Here is a 24,017-nt window from a genome sequence, read left to right as displayed (position 1 = left end):
AGGAGTTGAAAGACATCCGGGGGGAGAGCCTATTCTCTGGCATGTATGTCCTGAAGCCTTGGGAAGTCTGCTTCCCAGTTGAGGACTCCGGCAATGAACACTGCCGATATTGCCAGGAAATGACCTTCAGCGCAGACCAGATTGATTGCCATGTCCCACATGGCTGCCCGACTTCGCGTGCCTCCCTGATGGTTGAGGTAGGCTACCGCAGCCCAGTTGTCTGATTGGATCTGGATCGCCCTGCCCTGAAGGAGATCCTGCGCTTGAGTGAGTGCTCTGTATACTGCTCGAAGCTCCAGAATGTTTATGGGCAGACGACTCTCATGGGTTCTCCCACATCCATGAAAGGTATGATTACCGGATACCATGCCCCATCCGCAAAGACTAGCATCTGCAGTGAGAAACTCCCAGTTTGGAATCCAGAAGGGGTGACCCTTATCCAGATGGGACATCTGCAGCCACCATGAGAGGGAAAGCTGAACCTCTGGAGAGAGGAGGATCATTTGGGACCGGATCAGATGATACTGCCCATTCCACCAGGAGAGAATCAGTTGTTGAAGGGGCCTGGAGTGGAACTGGGCGTATTCCACAATATCGAAGGTGGATACCATGGACCCCAGGACCTGCATTGCTGAGTGAATGGATACCCTCCGATTGTGGAACAAGTTGCGCACACGCAAGTGTAGTGTCAAAATCTTATCCGCTGGCAGAAAGATCCTCTGTATTCGAGAATCTAGTAGTGCCCCCAGAGGTATCATCCGCTATGTCGGAGATAGGGAGGACTTTTTCCAATTGATGAGTCAGCCGTGTGTTTGCAGGCAGTCCACGGTCAGCTGGAGATGGCGTTGTAACACAAGCGGTGAATGTGCCAAGATTAAGAGTCATTTAGGTATGGCAGGATTCTGACTCAATGGTGCCTGAGGTGGGCGCCATAACTGCCATTATCTTGGTAAAGACCTGAGAGACTGTTGATGGACCAAAGGGCAGTGCTCGAAACTGTTAATGTTGCTGCAGAACAGCAAACCGTAAGAACTGCTGATGGGTTGGAGTAATAGGTACATGAAGGTATGCATCCTGAATATCCAGAGAAACCATGAAATCCCCAGGCTCTGATGGGGGACTTGTACAAAAAAAAACTGCTGTGGAGGACGCCTCAGAAAGGTGAGAGCGTACCCCTGAGAGACCACTTCTCGAACCCAGGCGTCTCTTGTTGTTTGACACCAAGAGTCGGCAAATCAAAGAAGTCGGCCCCCCCACCCTAGGATCCCCCAGGAAGAGGCCCGCCCCATCAGGCGGAGGGTTTGTCCGATTTGGAAGTCAGACGTCTGGCTGACCAAGACTGCTTGACTCGCAGCTTGGTGGTCTCATGCGAACTAGACTGCCTAGGAAAGGACTGTCCTCTTGCCTTACCCTGGGGGCAAAAGGATCTAGAAGAGGACAGCTTAGGGGCAGCTGCTGATGACAGAAAGGCAGATTTTGAGGTTTCCACGGTAGCCTTAGCCACCTAGGCCGTAGCCATAGCTGGCCTAGTGATAGCGTCAGAAAGTGAGTAGACTGATTTGAGATAAGTTTCTAGTCTTCTATCCGTGGCATCCTTAAGGGATCATGTAGTAGGTAAAGGCAGCGTAGATCTTCTGATTAAGCGTGCCACATGTGAATCAACAGTGGGAGGGACTTCCCACTTAGTACACTCCCAATAGGGAGAGGGTAAAAAAAATGCTAGTCTTTTTGGGACCTGGAACTGTTTGCCAGGAGTACCCCAAGTTTCTCCCATGAGCTCAGTGAGTTGTTTCAACTCAGGGAATTCAGCCATAACCACCTTTTGACGTTTAAACATCGGGGTTTTAGGCTTAGGGTTCATCATCCTCTATATTCAGGATTGATTTACCGCCCTCACTAAAGCAGGAACATCCTCTGTTGAATGACGGTGCTCCTTGCTCGAGTGCGACTCGGAGACAGAACCTTGTGCATCATCTGCCTCCTCAGATGATGCGTCTGAATCCGAAATCTGGGTAGACTGAGAGGATAATACAGTCCACTTATGTGCTTTGGTGGCTAATGGTCTGTCCGCCTGTAACTTTTGCTGAGAGGCGGCCGACGTATGAGCCATATTCTGAACTGAGTGGGCATAAACATCCATCCAAGAAGAATGCATAGGGGGTACCGAAATAGTAGGCAAGCGGGAAATCGCCTTACCTGTACCTCTCAGTCTGCCCGGCTGAACTCCTGGAGCAGCTAGCAGAGCCCCGCTGGCACCCGCCGTAATTACCGGACCACTCACCAGTGTTGCGGCGCCGGCGGAGGTAGCTGGAGCAGCCGCACAGACGCCCCTTAAGGACACCTTGCTGCTTGTTCATAATAATAATAAAACAAAACTCATAAAACTAATGCTTGCCTAAGCAGTCCCCTGGTTCTAAAGGTGCGATCTGTCCAGCACCAATTGAAAAACTGTCTGCCTATGGCTGGGGGCAGGTGTATATGTGGAGGAGGCCCGGGGAATCCTGGGAGCTAAAGCTTTAACTGTTTGGTGCCCGGATCACTCCAACTACACACACCCCATGGTATCCCTGTGGATCCCCTATGGACCCTGAAGAAGAAATTCCCGTATTCACAGTTTTCCTTGTTTGCAAGCGGTTATATGCCCTTTTGTAAGCCCAGGGAAGAAATGAAATTCACACAAGCATAACATCTTGTCCATTGGCCCAGTCAAAATCTAACTCCTCTCCCAAATTGGCCACCCTGCTCAGACATTACTAGCATGAGTGCAGTACTTCAATTGCCTATCTGATCTTATGGCAGAGATAAAGACTCAATTTGACTCTATAACCAGAGCAAATGTTGCTGTATACTTTCTTGTATTCCAAGTGGGTATATATCATCATCCCTACAACAATAATCACAATCCTTTCTACAAGATCCTGCATGACGCTATCTGCTGTATTCCTGTCATCTACCCTGTAATCTGTTCCCTGGCTGTCCTGTGTAGAACCTAGTGCCCTTGCTCTGCCTGCTGCCTTGCAGTCTTGATCCTAAATAAACTGTCAGAAGGAACCAGCCACATACGCCAGCAGAGAGGTGCCACAACAGCTATACAAAACTCCCAGAAGTAGGCTGTTCCAGGTGCCTGGTGGTGGCAGCAACGTCTTTCCTACAACGAGTGTGCAGTTGGCACTTGCAGCATGTGAACATCTGGTGGCCTAGTAGCACAAGTAGGATTGGTCAGTTATGGTGTTGGAACCTTAAAGCCAATCAGTAAAACTACTGAAACAGGAAGTAGTACAGACAGAGTACAGTAATCACCTCCTGTAACAAATACTAAATCCGCCCCCCTTTAGTTCCATAGTCAATATATTTAAGGCAAACATTTATAAACAAAATAATAGAGATACAAGCAGTATATTTTAGTGTCACTGGAGGAAACCTGTACACTTTAAGTTCAGTTTTGGACAACTCGCCCCTATCCTATCTGCTGCCCCCTTATGTGTGCAAACCCAAGCTTGCAACACGGGGAGAGCTCTATTCAGTCTCATTGCAGAAGCAAAGGCATACTTCCCTCTTCCCTCACAGCGTAAAAAGGCACATGTCATCCACAAGTGACTAACCCCCGACCTCACTTATTGCATGGATAAGGGTAGATAGTACATTTCACCATATGTTTCCTAAGCTCTGGAAAGTGATAAATTGGAAAGTGATAATCTACCAGCCACTCTATTCCTGTCATGTTACAGGCTGTGTTTGAAAAATGACAGTTAGTAGCTGATTGATTGGCACTTTATCACTCTCCAATTTATCACTTTCCAGAGCTTAGTACATCTGCCCCATAGTGATGAGTTGTGTGAAAGTGAATTGCACCTTTAACACCACTTGTTTAACTTTATACTACTAATACTTTGCCCACTCACTGGTGATATGCTTAGAATTTTAGAGATAAGTAAGAGAAACTACTACCACTCACTCACTCACCTCTTAAAATGGTTGGCTAAGACCCCGACAAGTTCCCCCACACGGCTCTCTTGTGGGGACTGCCCAGCAAACCGCAGACACACAATGAGGTCTTTGTGGTCCTTTGTGTGAAAAACAATCAGCTGGTCTTTCCCATCGGTCACACTGATGCCAGTTACCTTATGGAATAAAAAAGGAGAGAGATAGATCATATAGGCAGAGACCTGTTAAACTCTCAGGCCCTAGTTCTAAGTTGCATGCAACTTCGTATGTGGCTGCATCTAGCGATTTTTCTCATACTGCGCATGCATCGCAAGCTGCATATGCATCCTTCTTAATGTCTACTTGATTCAGAGCCATACACATCTCAGCTGTTTCTCTGTGACCACTAAATAAGCGCTTCTCGGTGGTAATCAGGCGCCAACAATAAGGATGCACACAAGTAAAACCCTCTTGTGGGTGTGTGTGGTGTGGATGCAGCCACAGTTGCTCACTATTCTGAGTCATGCGTATACATTCTGGATACCAAATTCAGGCCCCCTGCACCTACTTTAGCATGGGATAGAAGTAAGTTTCGACAGTTGCGACATTTCTGGTGGGACGGTGCAATCGCATTAGGACATGCGCATAATTGCATTAGCATTCTGTTTGCAAATTCATTGGCATTCTGTTTGCAGCGGGCAGCTGGAGATGTGTGCACATTACATACAACTTGAATTTAGTTCAGTATTTATCCAAATGTTTTATGAAATAAATCTGTATTCTGTTAAACCCTTCCTGAATCTGATGTACCTCCCCTGCCTCCCTATCTAAGTGCCAACCAATTACTCTCCACCCATTTGCCTTCAAATTACTGGTCTATATTCACCTCCTAAGCCACCTCACCACCTCCATGACCCACTCTAATCTGGCTTCTGTCCCATCCACTGCACAGAGTCAAATTATCTTCTGTCCACACGCTCATTGACTATATGTACCTTCGGCACTTCCTGTTCTCCCTCTACATGTTGTGGTCACACAAGACTCCATCCTCAGCCCTCTCCGGTACACCTCCTACATGGTGAACTTTCAGACTCCAGCACCACCTCTATGCTGTTGGAACCCAAATCTACCACTTCTCCCACAACCTCTCCCCTTCTTTCCTCTCTCATGTGTTCAGTTGTCTCTCTTCTATCTCCTCATGGATGTCCCAAAGTTACCTTAAGTTCAGCATATCTAAAATAGCCTAGTGTCTCAAAACCTTCTCCTCTCTGGGGGCAAATAACTCTCCTCTGTTTATCATTTCTGCTGCCTGTGTGTCATCCCCAAATCTTCCCTATCATTCACTCCCCCTATACAGTAACTCCATCAAGTTTGTTCCTAGTACCTTAAAAACATTGCCAGGGTTACGCCCTCCCTCACCCATGAAGCTGTCAAGACATTTATCCACTATTTCATTGCCCTCAAATTCAGCTACAGAAACCTCCTCAAATTGGGCCTCTATCTCTGTGCTCATTTCACTCCATGCTACCTTCCCCTCTGATCTGACCAAAGCCTCAACTTCTCGCAGCAAACCACATTACAATTCCGCATCCAAAACTTCTCCTGTGCTGCTCCAGACTCCAATGTTTAAATGCTCTTTAAAAACCCACCAGTTCAAAGTCTACCAGTCTTTACACTTAACTCCACTCCCACTGTCCAGATTTCCTACACCCTCGCCGTCACCCACTCTTGTCTCAGCCTCAAGCTCTCATGGTACAAGTATGATTTCTGCCCACTACCCAATTTTACAGTGTATCTATTACCTACACAAGGGGAGATGTATCAAACCTTCGAAACAGATAAAGTGAAGAAGCATTCAATCAGCTTCTAACTGTCGTTTAATCTAGCACAGTTTATAACAATGACAGTAAAGCTGGGTACACACTAAACGACCTGTGTACCCAGCAATGCGACTGGTGCTTCAGCCGATGGGCCGACATATCGGGCCGACATATCAGGAGGCCGGTACACAGACGATCCGGTGCCCGATTGCCCGATATGTCAGACTCTGCCGCATCCCGCTGCATGGGGTCGTCAGCCTCATCGTCAAGTTGATCTGCATGTAGGGCCGTCCTGACGATGCGGCTGACGACCCCACAGGAGTGCGCACTGCACGACGATCGGAAACGGGCAAATAGCTCATATAATCGTCTAGTGTTTATCCACAATTAGAAGCTGATTTGGTTGATATGGGTAACTTCTCCAGTTTATCACTCTCCAAGGTTTGATACATTTCCACCACAGAGTGGCGGCAACCATGTTGTGGAATGAACCAGTATTCTGTACAGTAACATGATGCTATCAGTTATATAAAAACTAATGAGAGCATTGAGGCATGAGGCACAAAGCAAGGTTTCTAGCTCCTCCTAAAGTATTTATAGACTAAATATTTGTTATGTCTAATGGCTTCCTCCACTTTAGTTAGCTGCCAGGTACACTTTATGTAACCTTTTGACGAATAGAGTGATGTATCAAAAATTGGAGAGAGATAACGTGGAGAAGATACCTAAAGCAACCAATCAGCCTCTGTCATTTATCTAGCACAGTCTTTGAAATGACAGTTAGAAGCTGATTGGTTGCTTTGGGCAACTAGTCCACTTTATCCATCGCCAAGACTTGATACATTTCCTCTTATGTATAATAAATAGGCATGTTTTACTGCAGATTTTGGCCATTAAATGTTTGTTGAATTTGGTGTATTAGGAAGAGGTGACTAAATAAATAATATTATTTGAAACACAGGAGTAGATTAAAAATATTAAAGAAAAAAAATAAATCAGACCCGTATAAAAATGCAGACTTTTAAGATAACAAACAAGAGCAGAGAGAGGCAACAAAATAATCTCAGCAGGCCAAGCACCGGAGCTGAATGAAGCCAACCCTGGACCAGACATCGGCTGATCTATCTCCATAGAGATCTCCATGGTAACCACATCCCCCAAGTGGTTGTCATGGTGATAGGATGGTTTTGGATGCAGAGATGTCAACTGCTGCTGTCTGCAGCATTCAATGTGGCTGAATGTAGCCCCTCTTATTGTCCTTGTTTTCCTTCACAATGCCTCCATTCCTTCCCCTCTCATTTCAGTCAGTCCCCTCTGATCTTTTCCCCGTTTCCACTATTCCTTTACAATTCTCTCCTGAACCATGCCTTTTTGAAACATAGGCCTCCAGCTTTTCAATCAGTGCAAACTAAAAACCTGAATAATAAACTGGAGAAATCAAAATGATCACGGTAGGAAAAACAAATAGGCTCTACCTTTAAAATGACTACAGACAAAAAAGCAAAATAATGTGCAAATGTACAATTCATTTGGTGATAACTGCACACACAACACACCACACAATGCCATACAGATGCACTCTCTGTAAATAGGTCATCAGAATCAGTATGCACTATGCTTACAGCACTCTAAAGGGTGAATTATTGCTATCCAAACCCATTTTACACATTACAAATATTTATTTATATTGAGCACACTACTAGCGGCCAACACAGTTTTATGAATGAGCACAAAGAACAAAGAACCCTTTTAACATATCTTCTGCTTTCTATGTAAATGTTGTCACATGGTTTGATTTCTATTTTTAGTCCACAGATATCAGAACAGGAACAGAAATATACTCCAGCAAAATGTATATTTATTTATTAATCCATGGTTGTCATAGGTAAAAACTGGGATTGTTTGGGGAATATATTAGTCAAGGAACCAGACTGTCAGCTGTTATAATGGTAGACTGATCGCGCACACAGAGGCATATTCCATAAAAGAAGGGATAGACATGATGCTAGAAAATGTACTCCATATTTGACATTATTTTACGACACTTCTTATATTAATCAATGAAAACAGGCTGTAGTTTAGTGAATGGGACAAAAATTATTCTTGACTAGCTGTTGCCCGTGACTTCGCCCATGATGAAATCGCTTTTGTCAACATTTTTATTTTATTTGAGGTGTTCTAGCTGTATCGCTTTGCATAGTGGCCCCAAGCAACAAGCAGCGCTATACAAGACTAGTGGCAGCAGCGCCTTCATCCATCAGTCACACCAATGTCACTGTGTGCCCTGTACACAGACTGCTTTGTAGGCTATGCTATTCAAATGAACGCAGGCCTAAAGCACTTCTCCTCCCACCCCTCACGGGCCATGCACATAGTCCGCACCTATCTCTTACATTGATGTCAATAAATTTAGTTTTTTGCTATTGCTCAGCTTTATCTTGTCGGATCGAGATGAAACAAAGTGCAGGTTATTTTTAGGAGTTTCCACTACAAAGTGATGCAGTTTTCATGAAAATTATTTCAGTAGTTTTTGCGACAACTTGGTACAGATAGACACATTCTTAAAATATTAGTATTTTAAATTGACATCATATTAGTATGGATTATATTTATACGGGGGCAGTAGCAGGTGGGGAGTTTGACTGGGGCGGTACACCTGTCAAACCGTAACGCAGGTGTCCTAAGGCGAGCTCAGGGAGGACAGAAAAGTCTCCCCTGGAGCAGAAGGGCAAATTGGTGACTTCATTGCTGTGTTGTCACAAGTTGGGGGTTTTGAATCCATCTCTCAGCAACTTATGTTGGCACTAGTCAGTCCAGGGTAATATGTAAATGGTTTTCACATATTTTTCCCCAACTCCACCAGTGTTCTATTTTAGATATAGTAGAACATGATGACAATTTAGAAAGACTATTAAAACATTTTATTACAAAAGAAAGCACAGCATACAACTGCTTATTCTAGTTAAGTTAAAATAATATTAGTACATTGTTATGTCGTAAAGACTTTTAGAATCTGGTGTAAGATCTCACTTATGCCTGGGTATAGAAAACACAATACACATAATGTGACCCATGAAAATAAATGCTTAACAACTATTTCTCTTTCATATTCAGAAGGTCGAGGTTTATAGTCTACTGATGGATAAAGACAAAGGGAATAGGTCATGTAATTTATCCACGTGAAATAGCTTTTTTGTGTGTGGATCCAAATAGATCTAGCATCTTGATCACATACTTATTGGGATAAACGGAGGAAGGGGAGTGGGGAAATCCTGAGCACTGGTACCAACTGAGTTGTAATATCACAAAGATTGTAGATAAATGCACATACAAAAAATAATTGGGTCAAATATACTATGACAAAATTGGAGGTACATCAAGACAGTAAAAAATACTAGACCACATACTAGCCAAATATTAGCCCTAAGGTCAGAAAAGGAGAGCATCAATTTAGCTCATTAACTGTGTGTGATCTAGACCCGTATGATGGGAAAACTCATTTTACTTCCACAGTGGTGGTGGTTGTAACATTTGGTCAACATGGTTCTGCCAGTCAGCCTCCAAAAAGGTTTGCATGGTTGCATGACATAGGGGGTGAGCTTGGAAGAATGCTGGTGGGCAGACGGCCACCCACACCCCAAACATACAGATCAGACATTTTTTTTTTTTACACTTGTTTGTGGCCACATTCTAGAATTCAATCATCTGAAATCCAAGTCACACTATGAGGTAAATGTATTGGCGCAATTCTGGTAAGTTTGCCCGATGTTTTAAAGCCTCAATCACCAGGTTGGTTTGGCCTTTAAAATGATTGCTTCTTTGAAAAATAAGGCAGAATTGAAGGAGTCTCACTGATGTCTGCATCTCGCAGGCTATTACTTTACCCCCTATGAGCTAGATGCTTTCCTTCCCAATTTTTATTGGAAGGCAGTTCGTAAAAGACAATCCTTGCAAAATAATCTATATAACAGAGGCTACCGATGTGTTTATATGAATTAAGAATATAATAATTCTTATAAAATAATATCCTATTATACTGCCTCAGATTTCAACAGTGTCTTGCCAATGACAGATTTTCAATGTTTTATTGTATAATCTTTACCTGTGTTTTATGACCCCATGTGGCTATTTTTAATTCCACTTCCCGTACTATTATTTATATTTCATTTTATATTACTTTTATTTGCTACATTTTAATGTTGCTGGTTAGAACACTTATTTATGTTCTCTACATTATATAAGTATGTGCTGTACAATATATATTATATACACATATATAGAATTTAAATGTGACTTTTTTTAAATAAATACATTTAAAGAAATAAAAAAAGAATATAATTTTTGTCATCAAAATACACTGATATTTCACTATAAAATGAGCTTGACTATTTTCCCATCAGAGAAACATAGGTCTTATAATAAATAATTGCATCAATATGTCACCAGGTTCACTGTTCCATTAGTCTATAGATTTTATATAGCTTTACCACTGCTGAACTAGCAAACTATACTTGCCTACCCTCCCAGATTGGCCGAGAGACTCCCAAAAATTGGGTGCAGCTCCTGGCCTCTTGGAAAGGCAGGCAAGCCCCCCGCCAACATACCCCCGTGGTGACAAGAAAAACCTGTGAAGCACGCGCAGGGAGGGGGGGGGGGAAGGGGGTCAGTGACATCATTTTGGCCCCGCCCCTGCTTCATAATGCCGGCATTGACAGGGGCCAAAATGATGCGATCACGTGGCCACGCCCCCACTCCGCCCACATATGTAACCTGTCTTGCCGCACACCCCATGCCGGCCGTGTCCCCCTGCTATACCGAGCTGGCTGCTCACTCCCGGAAGGGGCTGCCAGAATGTCGGCAAGCATGAATTTATTATAAATAAGGTTTGCTGTGCAGACTGCTATGTATCATTATGTTTCGTTGTGGAAAATACAAAAGAAAACCTATTTGTAAAAATGTAAATTCCCCATGAGCTGACCTGAATCTATGGATATTGTCAGAAGTGATGTCTATATGATTGGCTCATTAATACCTAGCTGATGTAACCTACAGTAAATTTATCTTGTACACTCTGTACTGTAGTCGGTTAGATGTGTAATAAGTCTATACCCAGAGGTACTACAGACAGATACCTGGGGTCCTTCAATATGCAAAGTGCTTGATATATATAATTGTTTCAATAACAAGTATTTAATGTATGGACATCCCATTTAAGTTTTTTCAGCAATTTAGACATAGTACTCCACATGATAAGTACAAGATAAGACATTTCTTACGTTATAAAGTGGAGTACTGCTCATAACTTTATACTGCTTGCTGGGATCCATTTTATACAGATGTCGGTCTGTTAAAAAGATGGCACGATCTTCTACTTTGTTAAATCGGTTTACCTGTGTTAGGATATAGTGGAGAGAGTCAGACACAGACTGGTACATCAGAGACAGAAAGAAATATATAGCATGACACCATGAAGAGACAGGGCTAAAGGTATGCTGGATTTAACTGGATGACTTCATGCAGGACAAGTGCTTCTTTACTGCAGCATTGGTTGTAACCTTGAGGTAGCAACAGGAACAATGTGAGCTATATGGGTGTGATTCAGAGGTGGACGCTAATGTACGCGATCGAGTACGCAATGCTTGTGTGAAAATATGCAAATGTCGCAGCCATTGGGATTTGTATTGAGGCGCCCACTAATGGCGCCAGATGTCCGGCTGCTTACTTACACAGATGCACCATCGATGTTCTGAGCAACCCTAATGTCCGTTGTAATTAAGCTGCCGGAGCCTTAACTAGTCGCAGACATGCCCCCGAAATGGTTGCGACATACCTGCGTTTGAGTCGCCACCCCATTACCTCCTACAAATGCTCTTTCTCTGTCAATCACATTGTCCAAGTCCACACTGCAAACGCCATCGATAAAGAAACTTGGTGCATGCACAGTTCGAGTTATACAAAATAATCAGTGTACTGCGCAAACATCGGCATTGCATTCACTTCTGAATCAGGTCCTATGTTCCAAACCCCTCCCCAAGTTTCAAGCTGCCAGCTTCTGCTCCTCCATGTCAGCGCCAAGCACTTATCCAGTGCGGAATCGGTATGACATACCGCTGGACCTAAGCCCGGCGGATGAAATACCGATGCCGGAAGTCCGGCAGATGAAGATCCCAATGGCGCCTGGTAAGTATCCTAACCGTCCCCTCTCCCCCCCCCCCCCAACCCTCCCTTAGGGGTGCCTAACCCCAGCCTCCCCCCCTAGTGCCTAACCCTCCCCCAGGGGTGCCTAAACCTAACCCTCCCTCCCCGCTCCCTAAACCTAACCCTCCCGGGGGGGTGAGGTGCCTAACCCTAACCACCCCCAGGGGTGCCTGACGCTAACCCCCTCAACCCTTAGCCTAATCCTAACCCTCCCGGGGGGGTGCCTGACCCCAAAACCTAACACCCCCCCCCCCCATCCCGGCTAACAGGTCCCGGCACCCGGCTTACCTACGTTCGGTATGCCGGGTGTCGGGATTTCGGCATGGGCCTGATGATAAGCATCGGTATTTAGACGCCTATCAGGAGTCCCATGCTGGGATTTCATAGTCGGGAAGCAGTCGGCATTTCGACCACCGGCTTCCTGACTAGATACCATCCAGTGCATTAGGTGCATCTTAACCACTAGGGTCCTATGCAACTGCTGTGTGATTGCAAACTTTGCAAGGAATGGGATCGGTATCAAATACCGGCGGCTGTTTAGCAGCTGGTTCAAATCCCGAAAGGAGGATATCCCGACGCCGGCTGGTAAGTACCATAGCCCTCCCCTCTCCCCCCCTAACCCTCCTTTAGGGGTGCCTAAGCCTAACCCCCCCTTCCTGCACCCTAAACCTAACCCTCCCGGGGGCATGCCTAACCCTAACCTACCGCAGGAGTACCTATTCCTAACCCTCCCCCCTAGGAGTGTCTAACTCTAAAGAAAAAAAAAAACCTAACACCACTACACTCCCTAAACCTAACCCTCCCCCCCCCATGGCTATGGACGCCCCTGCCTTACCTCATTCGGGCAGTCGTCCATCAGCGTTCTGGCGTCGGGATTAAGATAGGTGTCTGTATTTCGACGCCTATCTTAAACCCCCGTCGGGCTTCTCCTGTTGGTATATAGACCGGCAGCATTTTGTCAGCCAGTCTATAAACTGCATCACGCAAGGAATTGGAGCTCCAGAATACCATGCATGTGAGACATTATTATGTGGCTCCAATTTAAATTTCTTGACTCTCGGCAGAAATTGCAAAGTAGAGCAGAGCAAAGGTCCCCTCTAGAGGTAAGATCTTGCGTATTTTGAATTGCATTTAAGTCCCTCCCTCATGATTTCATGTGCTGTGAGGTGGCCAAAATTGACTGGAAATGACTGGAAATTAATGTTACTGATGTTAATAATATTATAGGGACAAAAACAGGTCCACATTACATGATTCTAGCTGTTTTTATCAATTCTTAAAGAAATCCAACACCAAAACCGAACCAGTACCCTTGAGGGTGGTTTTGCTGAAACCAAAATACTTGAGGGTGGTTTTGCCAAAAGCAAAACCCAGGGGTTCGTTCACATCTCTACGATCAACACTGTTATTAAAATTGTAAAGTAGTCTAGTAAGTTATACAAATAAGAAACAGATTTAAGTTGGATGAGAAAAATTGAAGCATCCCCAACCACTAGACACCGGAAATGAGGCAAGGAGTCATTTGTAGCCCACATTTTTTCTTGCACACAAACGTCACAATTAATGACACAGATGCGTACCTTGCGCACGTTACAGGAGAAAAGAGACTGCATGAACTTGTCTTTTCGCTGCAGCTCGTTGGCACGAGATACAAACAATCCTGAATCCTGGCTGTTCTCCTGTTTCTGAAAATGAAATAACTCAATTACACCTTTAGGATCAGACTTTTGTGCTAGGATTATAACATGGTTGATGTCCACAGCTTTATGCAAATCACTTTGTACCATAGTGAACTTTTCCACTGGCCAAAATACCCGGGTTATTGCCGTGTCAACCTGGGTAGCGGCTCAGTGGAAAAGGGTCCTAGGATAAAATCACGGTTCTTCCCGGGTCTCGAGCAGGGTTTTAAGCGGGTAAAACCCTGGTCAGGCTCAGTGGAAACGGGCAACCCGGGAGAGATTACAGCTGTCTCCCTCCCCGGTGACAACCCTCGAATGAACCCTCCACCACCCCGGGAAGGACCCACTCCCCTGGTCACCGGTATGCTCCGGTCTGGCGTTCAGGGGAGAGCTGGAGTTTCCTGCGCTTGGTGATGACGTCAGTGTGAACGGCATCGACCCGAGATATTCCTGGGTCGGCGCCACAGTGTATATGGAGTAAAGCCCGGGACTGACCCAGCTTGGAACCATGTTCCAAATCCCGGGTCAGACCCGGGATTTTGGATGGAAAAGGGGTATTCGAGAAAGAGCAGTGAAAACTGGAAATTCTGGGGGAGACTTTGACATTTAAGTGACAGCCTGGGATAAGCATGCAGACCAGGACAATGTCAGGAAAGACCTTATACTTGAGGTTCTAGCATTGTGATTTGCAAAATATGGGGCACCATTTAACAATGAGATATAACCCGTTTAGCACTTGTTAAAGGGGTTATGTCCTCCTCTCAGTATTTAACAAACAGCGGTAAGCTTGTCCTGTACTGCTTACTCCATCTATAGATGATGAGAGCGATGAGGCCCCAATTGCTGGCAATGGGGACCCAGCAACAGCCTTTCTGGCTGCAGCAAAGCAATGGCCAAGTCCCTGCTGAGTGAAAGTATAATGCACATGGGCAGACTGGCTATCACGCATGTGCATGGCAGAGCAGCCCATTGCAATACTAATCTAAATATGCTGCTAGTAATAAGGATTGTTGTTAAATGGGGCCCATGCTTTAAAAAGGGAAACCTTTTTTTGTACATTAGTGACAGACCGTTTAACAGATGCATCTCCCTACCTTTTTCCCAAAGCACCTACCAATGCTAGGTAATTTCCTTCCCAGCTCCTCTGAAGACCCATATCAGCTCGGTGGCCTTTAAGGTTCTCAAAAGCAGCAACTTTAATCTTGACTTTTGGTATGTCAGCGGGAGGGATGCCCTTTATTAGTTGGTATGCTCTCCATCTGTAAAGATAGAAGCTTTGTTGGTTTGGCAATGACCCCATGATAAGGTTGTTTGACTATGATCTAATGCCACTGCTCATGTACCTATGGAAGATGTTCTGCAGAAATTCCTGAAACCGACGGAGCACTTTAGGAGGTGATGGCCATTTTATGTTCTTCCCATAATCCCTGCTGTTTCGCACTCCATTGAATTTGCGGACCACATCATGGATGTAAGACTTCACTTTGTAGTGCCTATAATGGCGCATAATTGTGTGAACTGCCTTTATTTTCTTGTATCTCCAGCGGGCCAATGTGCCCCTCCAAATCTGAAATATAAATACAAAAGCAGAATGCGAACGGGTTCCAGACCTAGCATATAAAAAGAATAAGCAATGTTCCATTTCTCCTCATCTCACCTTCTGCAGGAAGAGAATGATTCTTAGCAGCATCTCACTTCGCTTCTCCTCCAGGGAGAACAGGGTGCGTGGGGTGCGTATGAACACCTTGGTTTTGCCGTAGGCAGCATCCTGGTGAAAGCCGGACTGCTCCATGAGTTTCTGCACTGCAGCTCTGTCTGATGGCAAGTCATGGTTAGGCCAGGTCAACTGGGATATCATCTTGTACCTGGACAGGTGGCAGAGAGGGAAGGATGGCGAAAGCAATTAACGTGACTGGATGTCACTCACGAAATTGAACAAGACTACACAATAAAAAGTACAATAGTTACGCTGCCAAGAGATGAGAATGAGAATCCTGGTTTGTATTAAGTGATCCTTTCATTTGTTAGGGACAAGATCACAAAAGGTTCCCTAGTATGTCATAATGTAGCACAATGATTCACAACAGGTGACAATAGGGCCAAATTCAGTCCTTCGAACCTTTAACTATTGCCACAACTCTTTTTGTTTTATTGGTTGTTATACCTTGTAACACTTGCTGAATATGCCTGCTGTTTTGCTTTGAATAAATGTATTGTATTCATCTATTCCTGAAAATAAGTATAATGTGCTGCTGTTTTGAAAGGAAGAGAGCCAGATACTCACTGTCATATTACATATTACATAGTTCAAGGTCTGCTCAATTGTGGAGCAGATTTTAGAACTGGAGGTATGTACTGGTACACTGAGCTGATCTACAACTGGAACCTATTTTGCACAAAATGTAGTCCAACATCGCTTGTCTAGCCACATGCCTCATAACACAGATTTAAATGGGATAACTGGCAACTGAGATTAGCAATAATATGAGATATGGTAAGAACTTACCCTTGTTATCTCTATTTCTACGAAGTCCATAGGGTTCCACAGGATACCTTGGGGTATAGGTGTGACGTCAGTCGCTGGGCACCATAGAGTTAAGCTTTTCAGCCTCCCAGGATGCACTAGGGTCCCCCTCCTATACCCCGCCCCCGAGCCAAGGCACCTCAGTTAGTTATCAAGCCATAGGCCGGAGGAGGAGAAGGAAGAGAGAGAAAAAAAGATCTGGACACATACAAGAATCACATTCTCACCAGAGGGAGACGGAAAACCGGTGACCAGAGCAAAGCCCATCTGCAGCACAGGTGCGACAGGGCGGGAGTCCTGTGGAACCCTATGGTCTTCGTAGAAATAGAGATAACATGGGTAAGTTCTTACCATATCTCATATTTTCTACTTCAGGGTCCATAGGGTATCCACAGGATACCTTGGGGATGTCCCAAAGCAGAATCCTTTAAGGGTGGGGATGCTCCTGTGCAGAAAGGAGAATCCGCCGCCCGAAGGAAGCATCCTGAGAGGCGAAGGTGTCAAACCTGTAATACCTCACGAAGGTATGGACAGAGGACCAAGTAGCAGCCTTGCAGATCTGAACTGCCGAGGCACCACGTCGAGCTGCCCACGAAGGACCCACAGACCTAGTGGAATGAGCCTTCAGAGAAGGTGGGACCGGTAGGCCTTCATGAAGATAAGCTTCAGAAATAGCCATACGGATCCAGGCTGCCAAAGTTTGCTTTGAAGCAGGCCAACCCTTTTTATGGAAGCCATAGAGGACAAACAAAGCGTCCGACTTCCTAAACGAAGAAGTGCGGTCAACATAAGTCCTTAAGGCCCGCACAACATCCAAAGAGGCCTCACCCACGGAAAGACCCGGTGAGTTAAAGGCCGGAACAACTATTTCCTCGTTAACATGAAACTGGGAAACAATTTTGGGAAGAAACTCGGGCCGAGTGCGGAGCACTGCCCTGTTCCCATGAAAAACCAAGAAAGGGGGTCTACAAGAAAGAGCCCCTAACTCAGAAACACGTCTGGCCGAAGCAATGGCCAGAAGGAAAACAGTCTTAGCTGTTAGCCATTTAAGATCCACTGAGCCCAGTGGTTCAAACGGCGGTCCTTGGAGACCCCTCAGGACCACAGCCAAATCCCAAGGCGCCACAGGTGGAACAAAGGGCGGCTGAATGCGGAGAACACCCTGCATAAAGGTGCGCACATCCGGGATTGTAGCAATCCTACGGTGAAACCAGACAGATAGGGCCGAAACCTGTACCTTCAAAGAAGCAAGGCGAAGCCCATGATCTAGTCCCGCTTGCAGGAAGGCGAGAATCCGAGACAGACGAAACTCCCGCGGTGCATAACCTCTCGGTCGACACCACTGGAAGAACGTATGCCACACGCGATGGTATATCCTCGCGGAAGACGGTTTCCGAGCTCGTAACATGGTACGCACCACAGAGCTGGAAAACCCCCGGGACCTCAGCATGGCCGTCTCAACAGCCACGCCGTCAAAGACAGCCGAGTCAGGTCCGGGTGAAGGCAAGGACCCTGAGACAGAAGGTCCGGTCGTAGCGGCAACCGCAGAGGACTGTCCACGGACAGACCCTGAAGGTCTGAGAACCAGTGCCGTCTGGGCCACGCGGGAGCTATCAACAGGAGCGTCCCTCCTTCCTGTTTGAATTTCCGGATTACCCGTGGAAGAAGGGAGACCGGAGGGAACAGGTATGCGAACCGGAACGTCCACCGGACGGACAGAGCATCCACCAGAGACGCCCCTTCGTCTCTTGTGCGAGACCCGTACACCGGCAACTTGTTGTTGTGCCGGCACGCCATGAGGTCGATTTCTGGAAGACCCCACCTGTCCACCAGTAGTTGAAAAACGTCCGGGTGCAGGGACCATTCCCCCGTATGAACGTCTTGGCGACTTAGAAAGTCCGCCTCCCAATTGAGCACTCCCGGGATGAAGACCGCTGATATGGCCGGAAGATTGCGCTCCGCCCAAACCAGGATCCGAGAGACCTCTACGAGAGCCGCCCGACTGCGAGTTCCTCCTTGCCTGTTTATGTAGGCCACGGTGGTAGCGTTGTCCGACTGGACCTGCACCGGGCGACCCTGGAGAAACCGCTGTGCCTGCTGGAGAGCATTGAAGACCGCACAGAGTTCCAAGATATTTATTGGAAGCTCCGCTTCTGTCGGCGTCCACCTGCCCTGGAACAAGTGTGGACCCGAAACTGCTCCCCAGCCCCGAAGACTGGCGTCCGTTGTCAACAGGACCCAATTTGGAACCCAGAACGGACGTCCCTTGTTGAGGTGGATCGTCTGTAACCACCACGCAAGGGACAGGCGAACCTCCGGGGTGAGCACAATCGTCTGGGACTTCAGAGACTGAGGCAGCCCGTTCCACTTGGACAGGATCAGGTGCTGCAGAGGTCTGGAGTGAAACTGGGCGTATTCCACCATGTCGAACACCGACACCATGGAGCCCAGTAACCTCATCGCCGAGTGTAAGGACACCCGGCGGCTGTGCAGACAACTGCGCACCCTTGACTGTAAAGCAGAGATCTTGTCCTCCGTCACGAAGATCCTTTGCTGTCCCGAGTCCAATAAGGCTCCAAGATGCAGAATCCTCCGAGACGGGATTAGAGTGGACTTCTGCCAGTTGATTAACCAGCCGTGCCGTTGCAGCAGTGCAATGGTCAGGTCCAAGTGGCGTAACAGGAGCTCTGGAGATCCTGCCACCAATAACAGGTCGTCCAAATACGGCAACATGCGGACTCCCTGCAGCCACAGAGAAGCCGCCATGACCGCCATCACCTTGGTGAAAACACGTGGTGCTGTTGCCAGGCCAAAAGGTAACGCCCGAAACTGGAAGTGGTCGCTGCGGTTTGCAAACCTGAGGAACTGTTGATGGCGCAAAAGAATAGGGACATGCAGGTAAGCGTCCTGTATGTCCAATGACACCATGTAGTCCCCAGGTTCCAGCGCCAGAATGATGGACCGTAGGGTCTCCATCCGAAACTTCGGGGCCCGCAAAGACTTGTTGAGTGCTTTGAGGTTGAGAGTCGGACGATATGACCCATTGGGTTTCTGTACCAAAAATAGATTTGAATAGAAACCCTGGCCCCTCTGGGAGAATGGAACAGGCACTATAACTCCAGCCTGGAGCATAGTGTGCAATACCTTCCGCAGCTCCGTAGCCTTGTTCCGGTCTGATGGTAGACCCGTGGTGAAGAAGCGAGCCGGGGATCTGTGCCGGAAGGAGAGGGCGTATCCGTGGGAAACCACCTCCAGAACCCAAGTGTCTGTCGTAGTGGTCGCCCAACACTGGGCGAACTGTAGCAGGCGGCCTCCCACCCTGGGATCCCCCAAAGGGAGGCCCGGACCGTCAGGCCGCAGGCTTGTCATCTGGCTTGGGGGCCGGACGTCTGGTACTCCATGCCTGCTTCCGGGGCTTGACCGATTTCTTAGGGCCAGCCTGTCGAGGAAACGACTGTGGTTTGGGCCTGCCCTGGGCCCTAGATGACCGAAAGGACGATGGTCCAGAACCAGAAGGAGCAGCGGCCGACGGGAGACAAGCAGATTTGGCTGCCGCCAGCGTGGCCACAATCTTATCCAGATCCGGACCGAAGAGAACTTCTCCGGTAAACGGCAACGCTTCCAGACCTTTCTTGGAATCTGCGTCCGCCTTCCAGGATCGCAGCCACAAGGTGCGACGAGCAGCTACCGCTGCTGAAGAAATTCTAGACACCAGAGTACTAATGTCTAGAGCCGCCTCGTTGATGTAGGTGGCCGAATCACGGAGATTGCCAATCAACTCCGCCTGTTCGGCCGGACAGTCGGATTCAAAAGAAGCCTCTAATGAATCCGCCCAGCGCTCCATCGCTCTGGCAACCCAGCAAATGGCCATAGCCGGCAGTGCTGCCCCCCCTGCAAGGGAATAAGCGGACTTCAGGCAGATTTCTACCTTGCGGTCCGTAGCATCCTTAAGGGAGGACATGGATGGCATCGGCAATGTGGCACTACGAACAAGACGGGTCACGTGAGAATCCACCTGTGGAGGGGATTCCCACTTAGCAAAATAATTATCCGCGAACGGATAAGCCACCGCCAGGCGTCTCTGCGGCTGGTATCGCTTGCCAGGCTGTTTCCACGCCTCCTCTAAATGGTCCACCAACTGACCCGAAAGAGGAAAGACTGTGGCATCGCCCTTCACATCTTTGAAAAAGGCATACTTAGATTTAGCCGCTGGGGGAACTTCGTCCTCAATCACCAAGGCTGTGCGGACCGCCCGAATAAGTCCAGGAATATATACTTTGGACTTAGCATCAGCGTCCTTAGTATGGAGAGGTTCCTGATCGTAAGGATCCAGAATCTCCCCATCATCAGACGTCCCTTCGTCATCCTCATAAGGAGCGGACAGAGACGCCACCGGCCTTTTATGAGGCCGCATCACAGACTCCCCTTGCAACACATCCGACAAGTGCTGTACAGAACTCGTCAGGGAGTTAACCCACGCTGGCTCCTGAGAACCCGGGAGCGGGGAAATAGGGAGACTGTGGGGTACCACCAATTGTCGTGGGAACCCCTGCATGGGTGACGACACCACAGACTGCTGGGACAAACCCATCGGAGTAAACGCGGGCTGCGGAGCTAACTGGCCCACTAAAGCTGTTAACGCCTGAGCGAAACAAGCCCAGGGCGGCTCCTGTACCGGTGCTGTAACCGTAATAGGTCGCGCCATGGACAAACACTGCCGGCAAAGGCCCTCCGCGCTACCCTCCCCCTCCGCTAACGGTACTTTGCACGTGGTACACTGTAACCGGAGGGGAAAATCACTTTCAGACATGATGGCACCACGTATGTGACCTTTCTCACCAATTAAGTATTAAATAGGCGAGAGACCACCCTGCAGCACCGCACCGCAAGGGCTTTAGCAGAAAGAACAGGGACAGTAATAAAGTTGACAGTTTAGAGAAGAAAAGTTACAGGCAGCGCTAGCACAGTCACATACAATGCAGAGAAATAACAATTCCTGCACTAACAGCGCTGATCACTCAACTACACAGACACAGGGCCTGGTAGGACACAGCGCTGCATACACAGACCTGAGCCACAGCGGAGGAGAGGTATGCGGGGGGACCCAGACCACGATGCTTCCGTCCAGCGCTTCCAGCAGCCTTCACCATGCGTTCTGGAGAAGATGGCCGCCGAGGAGCAGAGAGGAGGCTGGCCTGGGGGAGGAGCGCTGCCACAGGACCAGTCGGCAGCATGCAGAGAGGGCTGTGTGCAGCGGGGGAGGCGCCGGCTGTTAGACAGGGAAGGCGCGCTCCCCTGGCATGCATTTAACCCCTGGGACGCCGCAGCGCTACCGCTCTGCTGCGGTCCACTGTCCCAGGGGGTAGTGGAAAGCGCAGGTTGGTCGCCTGGCTCCACGCTGCAGCCAGTCCCCAGGGAGCCCCCTGCCTGGGGACTTAGGACCATGTGACCAGCGGGGACCCACCGCGGGATCCCGCTGCTTACCTTTGTCCCCCTTGGATCCGGCCATGGTCCGGAACATCTGGGGTCACCGCTAGCTGTGACCCCAGATGCTCACCAGCATCCCCGGATCGGTACCGGCGTTCTGGTACCGGCGGGGGTGTAGGGAAGACAGCATGGACGTCAGGACTGACTGTCCATGCTGTACATCCAGATGTGCAGCCACAGCTGCACTGAAGAAAGCTTCAGGGGCTCTTCTAGCCCCCACTCCGACAGGTGCACCCGACGCCGGCCGGGCACCAAACTAAACTGAGGTGCCTTGGCTCGGGGGCGGGGTATAGGAGGGGGACCCTAGTGCATCCTGGGAGGCTGAAAAGCTTAACTCTATGGTGCCCAGCGACTGACGTCACACCTATACCCCAAGGTATCCTGTGGATACCCTATGGACCCTGAAGTAGAAATTAAAGCCAAAATCTATAGCATTAGCATTCTGCAGCAGGGCTAGGTAGTTGTCAGACTGCTGTGACACATGAAGCCTGAAGTGTGCTTCAGTTTTACCGGTACAGTCCTGGTTATCAACAATGAAAACTTCAAACCTTAAATTCTCATTTATCCTACAACACAGACCACTGATGAGGCTGATCAGTAACAAGAAGATGTCATTCTGGTCATAGTGCTGTAAACTAACAGCATCATACAGTAGAAGAGAACAAATGCCCTTACCTGTGTAGAAATCGCTCATATACCTGCCGATACGCGAAACCGGCTCGCCGGACACGGACATTTTCCAGTAACCCCAAATACTCCACTTGGTGCCGGCAGCGCTCCTCATCGAACAGAGATGGTGATTTCTTGTCATTTGGTTTAATGCAGCGGACATAATATGGCTCCTGAGAGGTCAACAGATGGACACAGGGTTAGGCAATGGAAAGACAGGACAGGTGAAGATAACTTGGTAGAACAATAAATACAGAAATTAAATTAAAGAATGTGGGCAATGAGAGAAGATAATGCAATTCTACACGCTGGCTTCCATCTATCATCTTGCTGTACCTGTCTGTGGAGGTCTGTAGAAAGAAAAATAGGAAACAACTTTGCAGCATATTTGTGTATAACAGGACCTGCCTAACACAGGACATAATCAGGAATCCTGCGGGGGAAGGAAGGATATCATGTGCTGCAGACGCACCTTCTGATCTCTGATGTGCTGCTGGTACCCCATGACCTCCATGTGTAGACTGGAAGAGGTTATGCAATAAGGGCAGAGAATAATCAAATTTAGTCTTATTCTCAGTTTAATTATACACCAAGCTTCACCCGAGGCTGTGGCTCTTATTTAATAAGAGCTATGCCCATGGGTAAAACTCAGCATGGCATAAAGAATAAGTTGGAGCAATGGGACATAAAGCAGAGAGAAAAGGACCACTGAGACATAAACCAGGAATGTGCTGGGGCTGTGGTTGAAGGCACAGAGGACCGCTTGTTGCCCATCACTCGATTATATGTCTCAGGGCACCAAATGTTTGTACCTTAGATGCCAGGTTGTCCACAAGGGCAATCATGGAGTTTTTGAAGAGTGTGGCTGCAGTCAGTGGGCGTTTGGTGACTTCCGTGATACTCAGCTTCCCCTCAGGCCACATATTCTTCAGCACAGGGTTAGAGCTGGATTGTGAGGAGAAACAAGACATAGTATAGAACAAATGAAGAGATTATATAGTGATCGGGGAACAGGAAGGAATGGAGAAATATTCCAATAGAGAAGGACCAGATATAAATTTGTTAAATAGATCAAACAGCTTATTAATTGAAGCTAAAGTGACTAGTGCAGTCGGTTACAATAGAAAAACACCCACAGTGTATACATGTCAACAAAATCCCACACATATCTAAAACATAAACAAATAAAAAAAAAAAACACATGGCACTTCGGTCGGCGCGATGTGCACGCATGCAGACGGTGCTCGCTGTTCTCTGGGGCTTGTGACTTAGGGGCTGGTTGGTATGGCTTATGGATTTATTGATGCCTTTTAGGTTTGTATATTGTACGATGTTGTGCATTACTCCTTAGGGGGATTTCCGGTGTTTACACCTGGTGGGAGTGGTTCCACTAATTGATATGGCTATTTCAGTCGGCTGCAAGTGTGTGTTATGGGTTCTCCTGGTGGTAGCTTTGTGGTGGTTGTGCTGTCTTGATAAAGGACCCATGCGGTCTGAAACGTCGACTATACAGCTATGTACTTGTGAGTAAATACATCATCTTCTTACTGAATGGTGAGTGCCCATCCAATTCTTAATTGCTATATATATTATTGCTATATTATATATATATATATATATTTATTTATTATCCTATATACTGGTAAGATCATACACATATTTAACTGCTATTCCCAAAACATATGTCAGATTGACTCCAGCTAGTTGAAAATATTG

At 47.3% G+C, this 24,017-nt stretch overlaps 1 protein-coding gene across 1 annotated transcript in view; it reads right to left on the bottom strand.

Moving 5' to 3' along the window:
* MYO1D (myosin ID) overlaps positions 1-24,017 on the bottom strand; it is a 99,073-nt gene that overhangs the window by 5,209 nt on the left and 69,847 nt on the right. Inside the window, exons 14-21 of the mRNA XM_088470686.1 lie at positions 23,114-23,246; positions 22,308-22,474; positions 15,279-15,486; positions 14,965-15,188; positions 14,736-14,880; positions 13,523-13,627; positions 11,021-11,134; positions 3,964-4,121 (exon numbers count right to left, since the gene is read on the bottom strand). Coding sequence (XP_088326812.1) covers positions 3,964-4,121; positions 11,021-11,134; positions 13,523-13,627; positions 14,736-14,880; positions 14,965-15,188; positions 15,279-15,486; positions 22,308-22,474; positions 23,114-23,246 — 1,254 coding nt within the window. The remainder of the gene's footprint in view (positions 1-3,963; positions 4,122-11,020; positions 11,135-13,522; positions 13,628-14,735; positions 14,881-14,964; positions 15,189-15,278; positions 15,487-22,307; positions 22,475-23,113; positions 23,247-24,017) is intronic.

Source organism: Taudactylus pleione, unplaced genomic scaffold (genome assembly GCF_031769625.1).
Source record: "Taudactylus pleione unplaced genomic scaffold, aTauple2 ptg000102l, whole genome shotgun sequence".
In the NCBI taxonomy this organism is placed as follows: Eukaryota; Metazoa; Chordata; class Amphibia; order Anura; family Myobatrachidae; genus Taudactylus; species Taudactylus pleione.
This window is presented reverse-complemented; position numbering and strand designations above follow the sequence as displayed.